Raw genomic sequence first — 17,932 nt, forward strand, 5'->3', positions numbered from 1 at the left:
ATTCTCAGGCTTTACCACCATCTACAGAGTCAGAACCTCCCTGAGAGGGGCCCAGCACTCTGTGGCTTAATAAGCTCTTCAGGTGTGTCTAGTGGACATAAGCTTTATGGCCCAGTGATCTTGGTATTAGCTTCAGTTAGATTTCCTATGAGTAAAACAGAATTCAACCATTTTCTTTATATTTATAGTGCAAATCCATGGAAGCCAGCCTCAAATCTCCGAACTGCTGAAATGATAAAATGTCAGAATTTTATTATGGGCAAAAGGCTGTACCTATATCTCTAGAGATATTTTTCTAACTTCCTGCAACCCTGAATGACAGGAATCACATTCTCTGGGTCAAATCCATAATGCTTTTGGACTTTCCCATCTATTTCTATCCTGTTTGGATGGGAGTGGCTGGCTGTCCATTGATCAGAGCCCAGCCCCGCTCCACCTTTGGTGTCAGAGCCAAAAACCACACACAAGACCAGCATCTTCATGTGTGTAGCTGATGACTATTCCTAACCATTTCTAACATAATCCATTCCAGCGGGAGGCCCCAGGCAGCTCAACCCAATGGGCTTTGGTCTCTCACACTCAGAAGGAATCTGGATTTTCATTGGTGTGTTTTAGGAATGTACTTAGTTTTTAACTACACTGGTTAAGAATCTGCTATCTGTGACGCTCTATCTGTTTAGTCAGCCATCTGTTAATCTATTTGTTCAATCATCTTTCCTGAGCACCCACTCTGTGTCAGTTTTGTGAAGCGTGTTGAGCTTACAGTGGGGACTCAAACAGCCCCAGCCCCTCTGGAACCAAGTTATATCCCAAGAAATCCCTGTGCCTGAGAAGAGCAGTGTCTGGTGTCTGACTGGGTCAGTTCAGTGAGCCACTACTTGGGGATCTGGCTGCAAGATGAACGTTGGCTGGTTCACATAAAAAGAATTATAGCTGTAGTATTTTTAGGTCGGCAGTCACTGTGTGCAAGACACCGTAGAGGTATCCTATTTCATCCTCGCAAAGAGCATTCACGTGGGTGCCACAGCCCACTGTTCTTTATGTAGAACCCTTGGAGGTAGAGCAGGGTTTGGAAGTCAGCATTCTTCAAATTATAGATGGGTAATACGGGTCATATAAGGTATGACACTGAGAGGTCTGGGGGTTGCACTCTGTAACCAACCTCTTTAATGACGTTGCCGTGAAATGTAGGTGAAGTGAAGCTGCCAATCATCCTGGTTCTGGAGCAAATGATCAGGTCAGGTCAGGCTTCGCTGCCAGGTGAGTGATGAAAAATCAGTTTTCAGAGAATTTTTCCTTTGGGGAATTGTAGAAAAGGAATAGCAGCCACGTCTTTTTATCTGTATTTTATAAATAAGGATCATGAGGGTCAGAGAGGTTCACACAAACAGTCAAAGTGAAGCCAGGTTTGGATCCAGGCAGTGGGATCCCAGCGTGAGCTTTAAGCCCGGAGCACCACGAGCAAAGGGTCCTGGTGCTGAGTGTCCCAGAGGAGGGTATCTGGGGTATGCAGCCACAGCAGCCCTGGCCAGGCGACACTCTTGGACAACACCCAGGGTCGCCACCAGAGCAGAGCTTGTAGAGAGTGTTCCTGCCCCGAAGGAGGTCAAGGCAGAACCTGGGGGCAGCCAGCATGCCCTCCAGGCCTAACACAAGTTCAAAAACCACTTTCCTCGGCCAGCCTTCTCAGGGTTAAGATACAGGAGTCCTGCCAAGGCCTTGAGCACCCAGGAGGACATGATGCCGAAGGCTCACTTGCATCCTAAAATGCAGCTTCTGCGTGTTTGAACCAGCTGCACCAAAGGCTGCACCAAATCAAGCCTTGAGGCGCTATTGATTCAATCATAGAAACTTTAATTACTCTATAATATTCAGAACCAATCGTTTAGATCTTAGGCTGCTGACACTGACACAGCAGAGTAGGTGGGTAAGAGGTCAGATGGGGCTAATTGTGGGACTGAGAGGTAAAAACAATCACCTAGCAAGGATGTTTGGGGATGCTTTTTTCAGTTTGTTGAGAAGAATCAAACTTTGCACAGAAAATCAGCCAGTTGAATCGACTGGGTAGTTGGTTTCTATTCTAGCTTTACTGACCAAAATCAACAGCAAAAAGCATTGTATTCAAAGCAAAGAGCCACGCTAAGCAGATTCAAGAGGTTTAATGGGCTCGATTTTTCGCTTATGCAGAAAAAATGTAGGCCTATTGAAATGTTCCAACTTAGCTATTTTTAGTTGCATGAGACACAAAGACTGTATAATCATCATAAAGATGTCAGCTGGCCCTAGCCTTCCCCAGGCACCTGCAGGAATGATTCATTTGACTAATAACAAAGTACCTGCATAGGGAGAGAGTCATACATCTTCTATATATTATTTTATCAGTGCAGCAGAAGTACTTTTATCCATATGCTGCATTGACCCTGGGGGGTCCAAACGGCTAAAGTATAGAGAGATGACAAAAGGTATGAAATCACTCTTGCTTATCTTGAGGGCAACTTCAGGGTTAGAGTAGAAGCTTCTAGCAGTTGCTGGTAGAATGGCCCCTGGATGCTTTATCCAGCTGTCCCAGGTTCAGCCCTAGAGTCTTCAGACAAAATCAGGAACAGCCAAAGATTTAGCGATTCCTTCCACTTTGTTAAACGAGTGACAGGATAATCAAGAAGTGAAAAACTGAGGTGGATGTCAGGGAGTGGGTGATATCTGTGGAATGTTCTAGTAATGTCCTCCTGGATTATCCAGCTCCAGGTGCTGAAGACACCTGAGGCGTGTGTTAGGAGTCACCTGTTTGGAGTCTCAGTGTGGGTGGAGTACATTGGTTACGGTTCAGAGAACAGAGGACGAGGCTGCCTCTCCACACTGTGTTCATCCACCTCCTGGAGCGAATCTATCTCCCAGGGCCCAGGGCCCCGAAACACAGTGTCCAGGAACAGCAAAGGGGCACAGCTTAAAGGGAGAAGCTTAGAGGGTTTAGGGACGGATGAAGGATGCTCCACCTGTGCTGTGGATCCCAGGTGAGGCGAGGACAGCTCAGAGGGTCCTCGGGAGGATCCCAGGTGTTTAAGGAGAAAACATCCCAGAACCTGGGTGTGGTAGACAAATTCACGGGTCTTCTCTCTCCGAGAGCCCTGGGGACCTCCCCACGTGGCCCAGCAGTCTCACCCGGCATCCACAGGGGTGCCCAGCAGGCATCTTCAGTGGTCCCATTTGGGTGCAGGGAGAGCAATGGTGTCACTCAGCCCTCTGGTGGTGCATGGAGGGGACACCTTGGAAGAAAAGCCAGATCCCCAGGATGTGCAGTAGAGACACAGGGACAAGAACACTTAGGCAACTGGTTAGCTATACGGTGCCAACACAGCATAGAAAAATTGAGGTCCTGTTTTTCTTTACCTGATTTTCAATAATCTCAGCTTCATGGTCATGGCTCAGATGTTGTCTTTATTCCCTGAAAGGCTTAAAATTTTGATTGTAAAGTGTTTTACCAACACACAATGAATATCTTTTTTTCTTTTGTTGCTCTTTGTCAGAGATTAAGCAGTTCTTGGTTAAGCTACCTTGATGTCAGTCAAACCAATCCTGTCTTAGAGACCTGAGTCCATGTCAGCTCGTTTTTTCAACATTGTGTATTTATAACTCAAATCAAATAACTTAAAGATGCTCTTAGATAGAAAAAACACTGTAAAAAAAAAGAGGGTCATTTCATGACCATTAATAGATCATATTCCTTTGACACAAATCCTTTGTTTCTTTGGAGTAAGCCATTTTTTTATAAGGTCTCCAAAATACAATGTGAGTGAATAAATGGTACCCAGGATAATATTTACAACACACACACACAGCATGCAAGTGCACAGAGTGTCTCTGGAAGAGCACAGGAGAAGGTGGTGACAGTGGTTTCCTCTCAGAAAGAAAAAAAGATTTATTCTTGTATATCCTTTTGCACTTTTTTTTCATGCAATCAAATGTTATACAATATGTGTACCTTCATATTCCAAAAAATGTAATGGAAAACATAAGAACGATATAATGGGAAACCGTTTTTAAATAAAATGAAATGATAAAGGAGCGGGAAATAGTCGGGCTTGCAGGTGAGCAGTGATTGGAAACACTAGATATATACTTGCTTTGTTCCTGGGACACAGCCAGGCTGCAAGAAGGGACTCAGCCTGTTCAGGAAAACGGAAAACATGTTCCCTAGAAACCCCCCAGACCACAGATCATGCTGCACTTGAAACAGAAGAACGGTCTCTTACAAGCCTTTAAAGAAAAAAGTGTCTCTGCTAGCATATTTGGTGATCTTTAAAAGATCACCATATTATACGGTGGTTATAATCCATAAGAGCGTTGACTTAAACTACACTGAGCTCGCTGCAGAGAAGTGTCTTGGCGGCCACGACATTTCAAAGGAAGGCCCTCTGATTTTCTGAGTTTTAGAAGGAGTGTGGAGCTTTCCATTGCATCCTTCTCTTTTCCTCTGAGCCCACTGAGCTGGGGAGGAGTGCGTACTTTTCCAGGGTGGCCTCACTTTTGATGCTGTCTTCCCAGAGTTCAACTTGTTCCACATGATCGCCGTGGGGCTCAGCAGCTCCATCCTGGGCTGCCTTCTTACGCTGCTTGTCTACACCTACTGCCAGCGGTACCAGCAGCAGTCCCACGATGCCACCGTCATCCACCCCGTTGCGCCTGCCCCTCTCAACACCAGCATAACTAACCACATCAACAAACTGGACAAGTATGACTCGGTGGAGGCCATCAAGGTAAGGAATCAGCAGCCTCTGCTGCAGCCAGGTGTGCAGAGAAGGCGGGTGGACCCTGACGGCAAAGCTCAGTAGTGGTGGCATAGGTGACAGGGTGGGGGACAAGGTAGATGACGCCCCTTATTTTTTTTAATTTTTATTTTATATTGAAGCATAGTTGATTACCAACATTGTGTTAGTTTCAGGTGTACAGCACAGTGATTCAGTTATACATATACATGTATCTATTCTTCAAAATTCTTTGGATGACCTGCCTTATTTATTTATTTATTTATTTATTTATTTATTTATTTATTTATTTTTAACATCTTTATTGGGGTATAATTGCTTTACAATGGTGGGTTAGTTTCTGCTGTATAACAAAGTGAAACAGCTATATGTATACATATATCCCCATATCCCCTCCCTCTTGCGTCTCCCTTCCACCCTCCTTATCCCACAACTTCAGGTGGTCACAAAGCACCAAGCTGATCTCCCTGAGCTATGCGGCTGCTTACCACTAGCTATCTATTTTACATTTGGTAGTGTATATATGTCCATGCCACTCTCTCACTTCATCCCAGCTTACCCTTCCCCCTCCCCATGTCCTCAAGTCCATTCTCTACGTCTGCGTCTTTATTCGTGTCATACTGCTAGGTTCTTCAGACCTTTTTTTTTTTTAGATTCCATATATATGTGTTAGCATATGGTATTTGTTTTTCTCTTTGTGACTTACTTCACTCTGTATGACAGTCTCTAGGTCCATCCACCTCACAACAAATAACTCAGTTTTGTTTCTTTTTATGGCTGAGTAATATTCCACTGTATATATGTGCCACATCTTCTTTATCCATTCATCTGTCGATGGACACATAGGTTGCTTCTGTGTCTTGGCTATTGTACGTATATAGAGCTTCAGTGAACATTGTGGTACATGACTCTTTTTTTGTTTGTTTGTTTTTTTGCGGTACGCGGGCCTCTCACTGTTGTGGCCTCTCCCACTGCGGAGCACAGGCTCTGGACATGCAGGCTCAGCAGTGATGGCTCACGGGCCCAGCCGCTCCATGGCATGTGGGATCTTCCCAGACTGGGGCACGAACCCGTGTCCCCTGCATCGGCAGGTGGACTCTCAACCACTGGGCCACCAGGGAAGCCCCCTACATGACGCTTTCTGAATTATGGTTTTCTCAGGGTATATGCCCAGTATTGGGGTTTCTGGGTCACATGGTAGTTCTATTTTTAGTCTTTTAAGTACCCTCCATGTTGTTCTCCATAGTGGCTGCATCAATTTACATTCCCACCAACAGTGCAAGAGGGTTCCCTTTTCTTCATACCCTCTCCAGCATTTATTGTTTGCAGATTTTTTTTTAAATAAATTTTTATTTATTTATTTTTGGCTGCGTTGGGTCTTTGTTTCTGTGCGAGGGCTTTCTCTAGTTGTGGCAAGCAGGGGCCACTCCTCATTGCAGTGCGGGGGCCACTCTTCATTGTGGTGCGCGGGCCTCTCACTATCGCCGCCTCCCTTGTTGGGAACACAGGCTCCAGACGCACAGGCTCGGTAGTTGTGGCTCACGGGCCCAGTTGCTCCGCAGCATGTGGGATCTTCCCAGACCAGGGCTCGAACCCATGTCCCCTGCACTGGCAGGCAGATTCTCAACCACTGCGCCACCAGGGAAGCCCCTGTTTGCAGATTTTTTGATGATGGCCATTCTGACTCATGTGAGGTGACACCTCAATGTAGCTTTGATTTGCATTTCTCTAGTGAATACTGATGTGGAGCATCCTTTCATGTGTTTAATGGCAATCTGTATATCTTCTTTGGAGGAATGTTTATTTAGGTCTTCTGCCCATTTTGGGATTGGGTTGTTTGGTTTTTTGATATGGAGCTGCATGAGCTGCTTGCATATTTTGGAGATTAATCCTTTGTCAGTTGCTTCATTTGCAAATATTTTCTCCCATTCTGAGGGTTGTCTTTTCATCTTGTTTATGTTTTCCTTTGCTGTGCAAAAGCTTTTACGTTTCATTAGGTCCCATTTGTTTATTTTTATTTCCATTGCTCTAAGAGTTGGGTCAAAAAGGATCTTGCTGTGATTTATGTCATAGAGTGTCCTGCCTATGTTTTCCCCCTAAGAGTTTGATGGTGTCTGACCTTACATTTAGGTCTTTAATCCATTTTGAGTTTATTTTTGTGTATGGTGTTAGGGAGTGTTCTAATTTCATTCTTTTACATGTAGCTGTCTAGTGTTACCAGCACCACTTATTGAAGAGGCTGTCTTTTCTCTATTGTATATTCTTGCCTCCTTCATCAAAGATAAGGTGACCATATGTTCATGGGTTTAGCTCTGGGCTTTCTATCCTGTTCCATTGATCTATATTTCTGATTTTGTGCCAGTACCATACTGTTTTGATTCCTGTAGCTTTGTACTATAGTCTGAAGTCAGGGAGTCTGTTTCCTCCAGGTCCGTTTTTCTTTCTCAAGATTGCTTTGACTGTTCGGGGTCTTCTGTGTTTCCATACAAATTGTGAAATTTTTTGTTCTAGTTCTGTGAAAAAAGCCATTGGTAGTTTGATGGGGATTATATTGAATCTGTAGATTGCTTTGGGTAGTGTAGTCATTTTCACAATGTTGATTCTTCCAATCCAAAAACATGATATAACTTTCCATCTGTTTGTATCATCTTTAATTTCTTTCATCATTGTCTTATAGGCCTTGTTTTTGTATCCATTCAGCCAGTCTATGTCTTTTGGTTGGAGCACTTAATCCATTTACATTGAAGGTAATTATCGATATGTATGTTCCTATTACCATTTTCTTAATTGTTTTGGGTTTGTTTTTGTAGGTGTTTTCCTTCTCTTATGTTTCCTGCCTAGAGAAGTTCCTTTAGCAGTTGTTGTAAAGCTGGCTTGGTGGTGTTGAATTCTCTTAGCTTTTGCTTGTCTGTAAAGAGTTTAATTTCTCTGTCGAATCTGAATGAGATCCTTGCTGGGTAGAGTAATCTTGGTTGTAGGCTTTTCCCTTTCATCACTTTACATATGTCCTGCCATTCCCTTCTGGCTTGCAGAGTTTCTGCTGAAAGATCAGCTGTTAACCTTATGGGGATTACCTTGTATGTTACTTGTTACTTTTCCCTTGCTGCTTTTTAATATTTTTTCTTTGTATTTAATTTTGATACTTTGATTAGTATGTGTCTTGTCGTGTTTCTCCTTGGATTTAGCCTGTATGGGACTCTCTGCACTTCCTGGACTTGATTGACTATTTCCTTTCTCATATTAGGGAAGTTTTCAACTATAATCTCTTCAGATATTTTCTCAGTCCCTTTCTTTTTCTCTTCTTCTTCTGGGAACCCTATAATTTGAATGTTGGTGCATTTAATGTTTTCCCAGAGGTCTCTCAGGCTGTCCTCAATTCTTTTCATTCTTTTTTCATTATTCTGCTCTGTGGTAGTTATTTACACTATTTTATCTTCCAGGTCACTTATCTGTTCTTCTGCCTCAGTTATTCTATTGATTCCTTCTAGAGAATTTTTAATTTCATTTAGTGTGCTGTTCATTGTTGTTTGTTTGCTTTTTAGTTCTTCTAGGTCCTTGTTAAATATTTCTTCTATTTTCTCCATTTTATTTCTAAGATTTTGGATCATCTTTACTAACATTACTCTGAATTCTTTTTCAGGTAGACTGCCTGTTTCTTCTTCATTTGTTTGGTCTGGTGGGTTTTTTCCTTGCTCCTTCACCTGCTGTGTCTTTCTCTGTCTTCTCATTTTACTTAACTTACTGTGTTTTGGGTCTCCTTTTTGCAGGCTGCAGGTTCATAATTCCCGTTGTTTTTGGTGTCTGCCCCCAGTGGGTGAGGTTGGTTCAGTGGCTTGTGTAGGCTTCCTGATCAAGGGGACTGGTGCCTGTGTTCTGGTGGATGAGGCTGGATCTTGTCTTCCTGGTGGGCAGGACCACATCCGGTGGTTTGTTTTGGGGTGTCTGTAGCCTTATTATGATTTTAGGCAGCCTCTCTGCTAATGGGTGGGGTTTGTGTTCCTGTCTTGGTAGTTGTTTGGCATAGGGTGTCCAGCACTCTAGCTTACTGATCGTTGAGTGGAGCTGGGTGTTAGTGTTGAGATGAAGATCTCTGGGAGAGCTTTCACCAATTGATATTACGTGGGGCCGGGAGGTCTCTGGTGGACCAGTGTCCTGAACTTGGCTCTCCCACCTCCGAGGTTCAGGCCTGACACCCGGCCGGAGCACCAGGACCCTGTCAGCCACATGGCAGACATCTCAACAGCCACAAAGGGAGCAAGCAAGCATTTTCTGATGTGCCTTTTAAGCTTTGCTGTTCCTGTGAAAAGGTGGCTTCTCATATTGGGAATTAGGTTAAAAATGGGACATGGAAATGGCAACAAATAAAATGCTGGAAACTATCGAGTGATTGGTCACCATCCAGATCTGCCTCCGCTGTGCCTCAGCATTCAAAGAGTGGTCCCACCAAAGAGAAGAGCTCCATGCTGAGGACCTGCACATGCTGAGTAGTGAAATAAGGACTGGGATTGGTCAATCAGATATACAGGTCCATTACAGGAATCCCCAGGATGGCATCCTGAGAACAATTTTTACATTATTATAAAGACTATCTTCTAATAACTTTGAAGCATAATGAAGTTTCTTCAATTCTGTGTAATGTTGATGCTGGTGCAATTGGTGGGGGGAGGTGATGCATTGTGTTAAATTTCCTGAGTAGGTGATTAATAACACAGTGTTTCACCCAGAAATTTAGAGTGAATGACCAGTCTCCTTCTTGTTCTAAGGAAGAAAAGGTGGAAAAGAGGTGAGCCTGACAGATCTAGGTTCATGAGTCACTTACCAGCCAGGTAGACTTCTCCCAGGTATTCAGACTAACTGAGCCTCCATTTTTTTCCTTGGTGAATTGGAGCCAATGAGAATAAAGTGAGGTAAATTATATGCAATACCTTGAACACTGCCTGGCAAAATAAAAGTGGTTTTTATTTGAGGCATTTTGTATCCTGGTTCAGAGTACAAGTTACTTACTTCTTTGAACCTCAGTTTCTCCATCTTTAAAATGGGTTAACACTATGTACTCCTGTCTCATTGTTGTGAGGTTTAAATGGACTAAGGTACATGAAGCCCAGCATCCAGCAAATAACGGCTGTTGTTCTTACTGTGTCTACACAAGAGGTCAGGAATGTGGCTGGAAAGACATCACAGGCTCTTGTTACTGCACCCAACCTCCCCTACCACCTACATGAATGCAGGGAGTTCTCATGAGCTAAGTTACCTTCGTTTTTTTCTTTTTTTTTTTTTTTTTCTCTTTTGTTCTTCCATTGCAGTGTAGTTGATTTACAATACTGTGTTAGTTTCTGGTGTACAGCAAAGTGATTCAGTTATACATACATATTCTTTTCTGACTTTTTCATTATAGGTTCTTACAAGATACTGAATCTAGTTCCCTGTGCTTTACAGTAAATCTTTGCTTTTTATTTTATATATAATGGTGTGTATCTATTAATCCCATACTCCTCATTTATCACTCCCCCACCTTTCCCCTTTGGTAACTGTAAGTTTGTTTTCTATGTCTGTGAGTCTATTTCTGTTTTGTAAATAAGTTCATTTGTATTGTTTTTTAGATTCCAGATATAAGTGATATCATATGATATTTGTCTTTGTCTGACTTACTGCACTCAGTATGATAATCTCTAGGTTCATCCATGTCGCTGCAAATGACAATATTTCATTAAGTTACCTAAATTTTGATATTCTTGTTAAGTTGGTGGTTCCCCTTAATATTCTTAGGGAGTATTTGATGCCCTCTCTCTGCTATGATGGTTTCCTTTCAGTTTCCTTCCCATGTGGGAGTACGGAATATCTTCAGCCCTTACAGCTGCCACTGGTTGGAAGGTCTTGCATGCTGGGAGCTGCAGTGTTCACACTTGCCCTCCCCACCCCCGCCATGAGGCACCCACATGCACAGAGACAGAGCCAATTCACTTTTACTCATGGGCCCTACTTACAGCAGGATCCAGAGTCCATTGGCACCTTATACTGACCAGATGACAGAGCCAAGAAGTGAAGCACCAGGAATTAGTAACACGCCCCACACACTCTCTCAGAACTAAGCTCCCAGAGTGTGAGGAAGAACATGAGCTCCCCTGAGCAAGACTCTTCAAGAAGAAACCTCTGGGACCCAAGAATGCGGCCCCTCGCAACGTGATCCCAACCCATCAGCTTATCTGTGGTGACTACTACTTCAAGCAGCAGAAGATCATTTAGCTGGTCTTCTGTTCTCACTGAAGATCCAGTAGGCATTTCATCAGAAATCTTGCCGCTCTGAAGGCAAAATACTGCTGCCTAGTCTCTAATGAGTCTTTCTAGAACTTTCTTCTGACTCCTTGCCCAGACAAGTCCTCGGCATTTGGGCATGCCTCCGACCTCACATCTTTATTTTGGTCCTCTTAAAAGTTACCCTCTTTCTGGGACAGTTCAGCTCTTTAAAAGTACGGGTAACTTTCATGACTATTAATGAGGAAGAGCATCTGTGTCAGCAATGGCCACAGTAGTCACCTTCCAACAAGTGTAGAAAATGAAGAGAAACTAAGAATCTCATGCAGTTATTTAAATATGTTCCTTCAAAATCTCTTACCAATGTACCATGACAATCCAAAAGCTGCTTAAACACCTATTCAGTTATAAGTGGTAATATTCAAAGTGTTTATGAATTTGAAATCACTAGAGTTTTAGGTTTCCGGGAGATTTTGAGTTAAGGTTTTCTAACACTTGGTAAATTCCTGACTAAAGTTCCGAAGTAGACTTTCTGAGTAAAGCTCAAAAGTAGTCTGGTCTGAAAACCTACCAGCCTCATTCTAGTTACCAGGCAAGTCCTCAGCAAATGATGTGAGGAAGCAAGTAAGAAGTGAGAAAACTCATTTTATAATAATAGAGCCTTAGCAGAGAGCTCGAATTCCACATACATAAGGCTCTTAACAATACTGAACTGTGCGGGTCTACTTATATGCAGAGTTTTTCAATATAATAAGTCCCCTACATACGAACGAGTTCTGTTCTGAGAGGGCTTCGTAAGTCCAATTTGTTCGTAAGTCCAACAATGTTAGCCTAGGTACCCAACTAACACAATCGGCTATATAGTACTGTACTATAATAGGTTTATAATACTTTTAACACAAATAATACATAAAAAACAAACAAACACAAAAAGTAAAGAAAACACTTGAATCTTACAGTATAGTACCTTGAAAAGTACAGTAGTACAGTACAACAGCTGGCCTCCAGGGGCTGGCATCGAGTGAACAGGCAAGAAATAAAGATGTTGTACCACTGTACTCTATACAGTACTGTACAGTAAAGTACACAAAAGCACAACCACTTGTAGAGGATGCACACATGTGACAATGTACACCAGACACGTGAACTAACTTCCGTGATTGGACATGGGAACGCATGTTTGCATCTTTGAAAGTCTGCAACTTGAAGGTTCGTATGTAAGGACTTACTGTATTAAAAACTACAGTACTACACGATCGGAGGTTGGTTAAATCCAGGATGCAACACTGCAGGTACAGGGGAACCTCAGATATGGAGGAACCACGGATCTGGAGGGAAGACTATAAGTTATACTCTGGTTTTCGACTTCGAGGAGGGTCGGCTCCCCTAACACTCGCATTGTTCAAGGGTCAACTGTAATTGTCTCCTAACTATATTCTTTTTCTGAAATACTACTTACTGAATATTCCTAAACCTTCTATTTCATTTTTTACAGGCATTTAACAAAAACAACTTGATCTTAGAGGAAAGAAACAAATACTTCAACCCGCATCTCACTGGGAAGACCTATTCTAATGCCTACTTTACAGATCTCAATAATTATGATGAGTACTAAGAGTTCTTCTATTTTTGGCTTCCTGTAACTGCCCCAGTTCCTCAAGGCCTGTGTTCCATGACTGCCCATGTCTCCAAGACTTCAGAGATGGAGTTTGGATACATCTCAAGTGCATTTCAAGCCACGAGTGTCCCATTGCTGCCCAAAAGACACGCTCTTAAAAGTAACAAAAATCTAATCGTGACATCGTGAAAATCTGGTCTACAATTCTTGATCATTGTTTAATGAGCCATGGTGTGCAGGGTTTTTTTTTATTGTGTTCAGTCCATTTTTCTAACAAGTCAGTTGTTTTCTTGAGCTTTTTCATAACTGTACCACCCACCATGGAAGGGGTCTTTAGAAATATGAACATCTTCTTGACCTTGAGCGTAAATCTTCATGATGTTTTAATTCAAGAAAATAGGCACTTTATATGAGAGCCTCCCCACCTCCACACGGTTTATAGTATTGATAAAATGAAGAATCTGAATGTGGCCATACAAAGACTCACCATGGATATCCATCTTCTCAATCTGGATGATACTGTGTGTGTTTGGACTTGGAATGCTTCTTGCCTGAGTACACCCAGGGATTCAACCTGGCTTATATCTGCAAAGGTGATGGTATGAGGTGTGAGACGTTCTACCTTGGTCTTGCTGCCGTTACTGTATTGTCCCTGGGGGAGGTGAGTGTAAAGAGCAGAGGTACAGACACGATGAAGGGGGAACGTGTTCTGCATGCTGTTGTGAAGCTCGCCTTATTCTGACTTGTGGATTTCATGGCATTTCAGGGAGCTCCTTGTCGTGCATTGGCCTGGTAGCCCACCTGTCTGGTCCACAGTAACATCCTAAAGAACCACTCTTTAAAATAACCACTTCTTTATCATTTGGATAACAGACTGTACACCTCCCCTCTCTCTGAAAAGAAAAATCTTGAACATTAATGATACTAATGAAGAAAGTATTGAAAGGACTGAAATATAACTGAAAACAACTTTTTTTTTTTTATTTTCCATGTTACAGAAAGTATTGAAAAACCTGACATTTAATGAAAAGGAGCTTTTTTATTTTCCATCTCCCTGATAGAATTAATGTATGGCCATCAGCCCCTACCAAGAGCATTAATGATGTGTAAAGCTGGTTTTCTGCAGCTTGTTGCTGTGCATATTGAAGTGCTCCCCAAGTACCAAGCTGTCATTTGCTGCCTGTAGTTCAGGTGAGGAGGAGATGTTTAGCCCTGGTGCCTCTTTTTTTTAATCTCAGTGCTGCTTTGCCATCCATCCACTCCCACTTCTCCCTGCATGGGGGCAACAGCATTTCAAGAAGTACCTTGAGAAGTCAGGGTGTTGGCAAGTAAGGTTTTTAATGATCCCATGGTTCTGAGCTTCGATCATTCCTAAGCATTTCAGGGTGTTATGATACTATTCAGAGGGGTCCCCAGGAGAAAAAAAAACAGGATAAGTTACTCACAAAAGCTGATGCATAAATATGGCCGTTGGTTGAATAATTATTGAAAGTAAGAACAAGATTGAAATTATTCATTTTATGCCTCTGGGTGTCGTGATAAAGGCCTGGGTGGACATAAAAACATGTTCTTATTGATAAATGAACCTTCAGGTCTGGGAAAACTTACAGTGTGGGCATTGAGGGATACACACTTTTAGCCTACATAGCTTGGTTAGGTTCTCACCCTACCCAATTTAAAGTTTTGAAAAATCCTGTGTTTAGTAATGAATGTTGGTGAGTTCAAAATATTCTTATATGCCCAAATTTTCAGAAACGGCTCTACTAAAATTAAAGTCTAAATTGCAGTTGGGCTCTGGGAGGTCTGATAGATTTCAAATGAATGATTTTCCGGGTCTTTCCAGTGGGAAGTTCATGCTACATCTCCCGTATTCCTTGTATGCTGTATGAGATTGCTCTGTTTCTACACAAAGTCCACACTTAGGAAGTGAAATTTAGCCAGATAGTTTTCTAATTGTCCTTGAATTGGATTTTCATTGGATGCTTCAACCCGTCTCATCACTTTCCTATAAGAAAAATGTCCTCATTTGTGTAGCGCATTTTAGCCGTTTTTAAAATTCCTCCCCCGAAATATTTTCAAAGCTTAAAAGTTCATTCTCTTTCCCCTAGGAAAGAGGATATTGATATTTCAAAAAAGCGTCACTGGACTTGATGGGAAATGCTTCCCAAATGACATCAAAGTTGGTCTTTACTCAATCTTGTGCAATGACTAGGGAAACCATCCTTCCCTACAACAGAATTTTCATGGTGTTGATTACATAAATCTTTACAATTATCACTGCAAAGAAATTCAGTCATTTTTGCTCTCTGACACTCTATTCAAAAGAAAATTGTTCTCCTCTCTCTCTCGTCCTCCTTCCCTCCCTCCATCCCTCCTTCTTACTTAACAGGATATAAATTTGTTTAGTTTTAGCTATAACCCAAGTATTTTAAGCATCTATGGAATAACTTTTGTTTGCCCATCAGTGTAGAGCTGTTGCTTATGTGTCTATGCTTCCCCTCCGTACCCCTCACCAAGCCCCTATGTGATGGGCTTTCACATTGGTACCTACCACTTCTGCTGGAACCTTCATAAAGCACCTCTTCCTTAGGCTGGGATGGTTGGGATTCCTGCCAACAATTGTCACCTTTTAAATTACTGTGTGACTTCTTCATTCCCTTTATCTTTTCCCACCCTTCCTTCCTTCCTTCCTTCCTTCCTTCCTTCCTTCCTTCCTTCCTTTCTTTCTTTCTGGTACAAGTAGTACAGATAGAGACTAATACTTTTAAATTGCATCTCTCTGAGCCTAACATCAAATGACATTAATCACAGTTTAATTTCTAGGGTTATTTCTGCATACAATTGAAGTTTGGCTGGTTTTCATTAGGAAACTGGCTTTAATCTCACATTTAAATTCTTTGGAAGTGATTCCCCGTGCTCAGTGCTTTCTCTAGACTAGACTAGTCTCTGTCTAATATCAACCCTGCAGTGCCACAGAGTCCCTGCTTGCTGCATAGCAGGTGGCCTTCCTCAAATAGCTCTGAAGATGATGGCTTTGATGACACTGAGGGCCTTGTCACCCTGAATGAGATGGACTCCTGTGAATTCTGAGGTGCTTTGGGGGTCGCAGGATTAGCCTCTGTTGCGTGAAGACCCAGCATCCCCAGACTTGGGTGTTTCCTTACCCTGTTGTCTGACTCGCTTTAGGCATGTTTCTGTGCTGCTGCCCCGGAAGCTTATGGGAGGTTCTGAACTCCTCTGCTTCTTCAGAGACATTTCACTAAGCCTATAGATTCTGACTAGAATCGGCATTAATACTGGGAAAAAAGAGGGTTCCCTGTGTGCGTCAAGGGTGGGCAGAGATTGTAAAGGAACTGAGAGGAGTAGAGGGCGAGCGGACGTGAGGGCTCCCTGCCGTGGAGAAGCCTCTGTCCCCAGGAGGGTTCAGCCCATGGGAACGGCGTAAGCCACGGGTCTGGCCCCATTGACTCACCAGTGATGCAAAGAGAAAGGAAGCGAAAATGTGGGAGAAGGTGACCTTGAAAAGAAGGAACCCTGGTCCCTCCTAGACAGATGTCATGGACGGTCCCAGGTGGGGACCCACGATCCGCTTGCACAGTCCTGTGGGTTGAGCCCTGGATCTTCTGGGATCAACTGCCCAGAGTGCAGGCGAAGGCACCTCTATTTCCTTATTTATTTGCAAAAGGGTGAAATTAATGGGAATTAAAGCCTGTGTGGTGAGAGTTCCCACTGGAGACTTTGGTAGAGTTCGTGAGTCAGATGCCTTTCAAGTTATGGACAAAGTCTCAGCAGGGGAATCCCAGGGGCTACCTGAAGGGATGCTGTTTGTGTAACCACAGATCAAGGGAGATTTTATTAAAAAATATATCAGGTCTGCGTTCAGCTAGTCATTTTGTGTAAACATGTCCTTAATGCACATTGGAGGTTCAGCCTCCTTAGTGTCTGAATTTACAAATATCCCAGTGCCCCTTTATGAGATTTCCCTCACTTTTAGAATCAATCATGTCCATTACCCCAACACTGTCAAACCACTTTCAGCATTGACTTAGCCCTGCGGGCATCAACTTTCCTTAGCCCCAGGGTGTCTTTTATATTTCAATGGAGTTTTCTTATGTGTGGCATTTTGGGTTAACTATATTTAATTCTATCTTTCTGTTTCATAAAATGACTCTGGAACATCTATCCAGAGGCAACAGGTAGGGTAGCAGTAGTGGATGCCAAGCACTGATTCTGACTCCAAGCCGCTGTTCTCCATGTGGCAGGACTGTGCTTAAATCCCACAGCTCCAATAGTCCTTGTCCATGAAGGCAGGGAATTAAAACACTAACCTTAAATCTACACTTATGGAAACTCTCTGCTCTTGTTTTTTAAGATGATGCAAATTGGAGTACACAGATCTCATTGGCCATGCCCAGCACATTTATTCCTTCTACTGTTTCTATCATTTCATGGTAATTTATGTTGGCTTGGTGATTCATGTTGACATGACATTACCAAAATTGATTACCTCTGATTACCTATCCTTAACTATTATCAGACACTAGAAAGCCATTCTGATCAATGGGTGTGAAGTGAGAGAACATTCATTTTGGCCTGAGAAATGTACAAAAGGGAATGCCAAATATTTCAAGTGTATTACCATGTAAGATAAAATATTTGGAGGCCAGTGGCCATTGTGGAATTTATTTCTGCTGTTCTCTCCTATTGAAGTCATTAATATTAGTTGATTTAAAGATGTTTTGTAACTCTATAAATACAGAACAAATGCATTCTGGTTATCCGTTTTGATAACCTGATAAAACACAAGAAAATATATTGCTTTCATCCTTGCTTATTTTCTCTTTTGGAAATTGAAAAGTAATGAGCAAGACGTAAAGTTGAACTATTGGCAGGGATTTTTAAAATGACTATTCCATACTCTTTCTTATGGTTTTATGTTAAAGATGTGTTATAGATATTTTTGTAGCAGATGGATCAAAGTGGGATTTTTTTAATAATCATATGTTGCATCATCAAAAATTTGGTACATGTTTCATAAGCATTAGGAATGGCAACCTGTTCTCTTTTGAAAATGTAAGTTCACATTGCAAAGGGTCTAAGAGCATCATCAAAACCAAAATCAGAGCCTGACATGAATGTACTGTTCCTAGTGAAAGCTGTCTCATATAGTATTTTCAAAAGACCATATTAGTTTTGCCATAGAAAAGAAAATAAAAACTAAAGCTTATTACCCATGATTCAGTACCAATTCTCATTCAGGCAAATATGTTTTACTTTGTTGCCATGATGACAGTAACTG

The 17,932-nt window shown here is 42.2% G+C and overlaps 1 protein-coding gene across 1 annotated transcript in view; it reads left to right on the forward strand.

Annotated features, from left to right (window-relative positions):
- The window catches only part of SEMA5A (semaphorin 5A), a gene marked incomplete at both ends in the record, with an annotated part of 314,646 nt that extends 302,016 nt beyond the window's left edge, over positions 1–12,630 (forward strand). The window contains 2 exons of the mRNA XM_079703072.1: positions 4,543–4,754; positions 12,511–12,630. Coding sequence (XP_079559198.1) covers positions 4,543–4,754; positions 12,511–12,630 — 332 coding nt within the window. The remainder of the gene's footprint in view (positions 1–4,542; positions 4,755–12,510) is intronic.
- Between the last annotated feature and the right edge of the window lie 5,302 nt (positions 12,631–17,932).

The sequence above is a fragment of the Hyperoodon ampullatus genome (genome assembly GCF_949752795.1).
Source record: "Hyperoodon ampullatus genome assembly, chromosome: 4".
NCBI lineage: Eukaryota > Metazoa > Chordata > Mammalia > Artiodactyla > Ziphiidae > Hyperoodon > Hyperoodon ampullatus.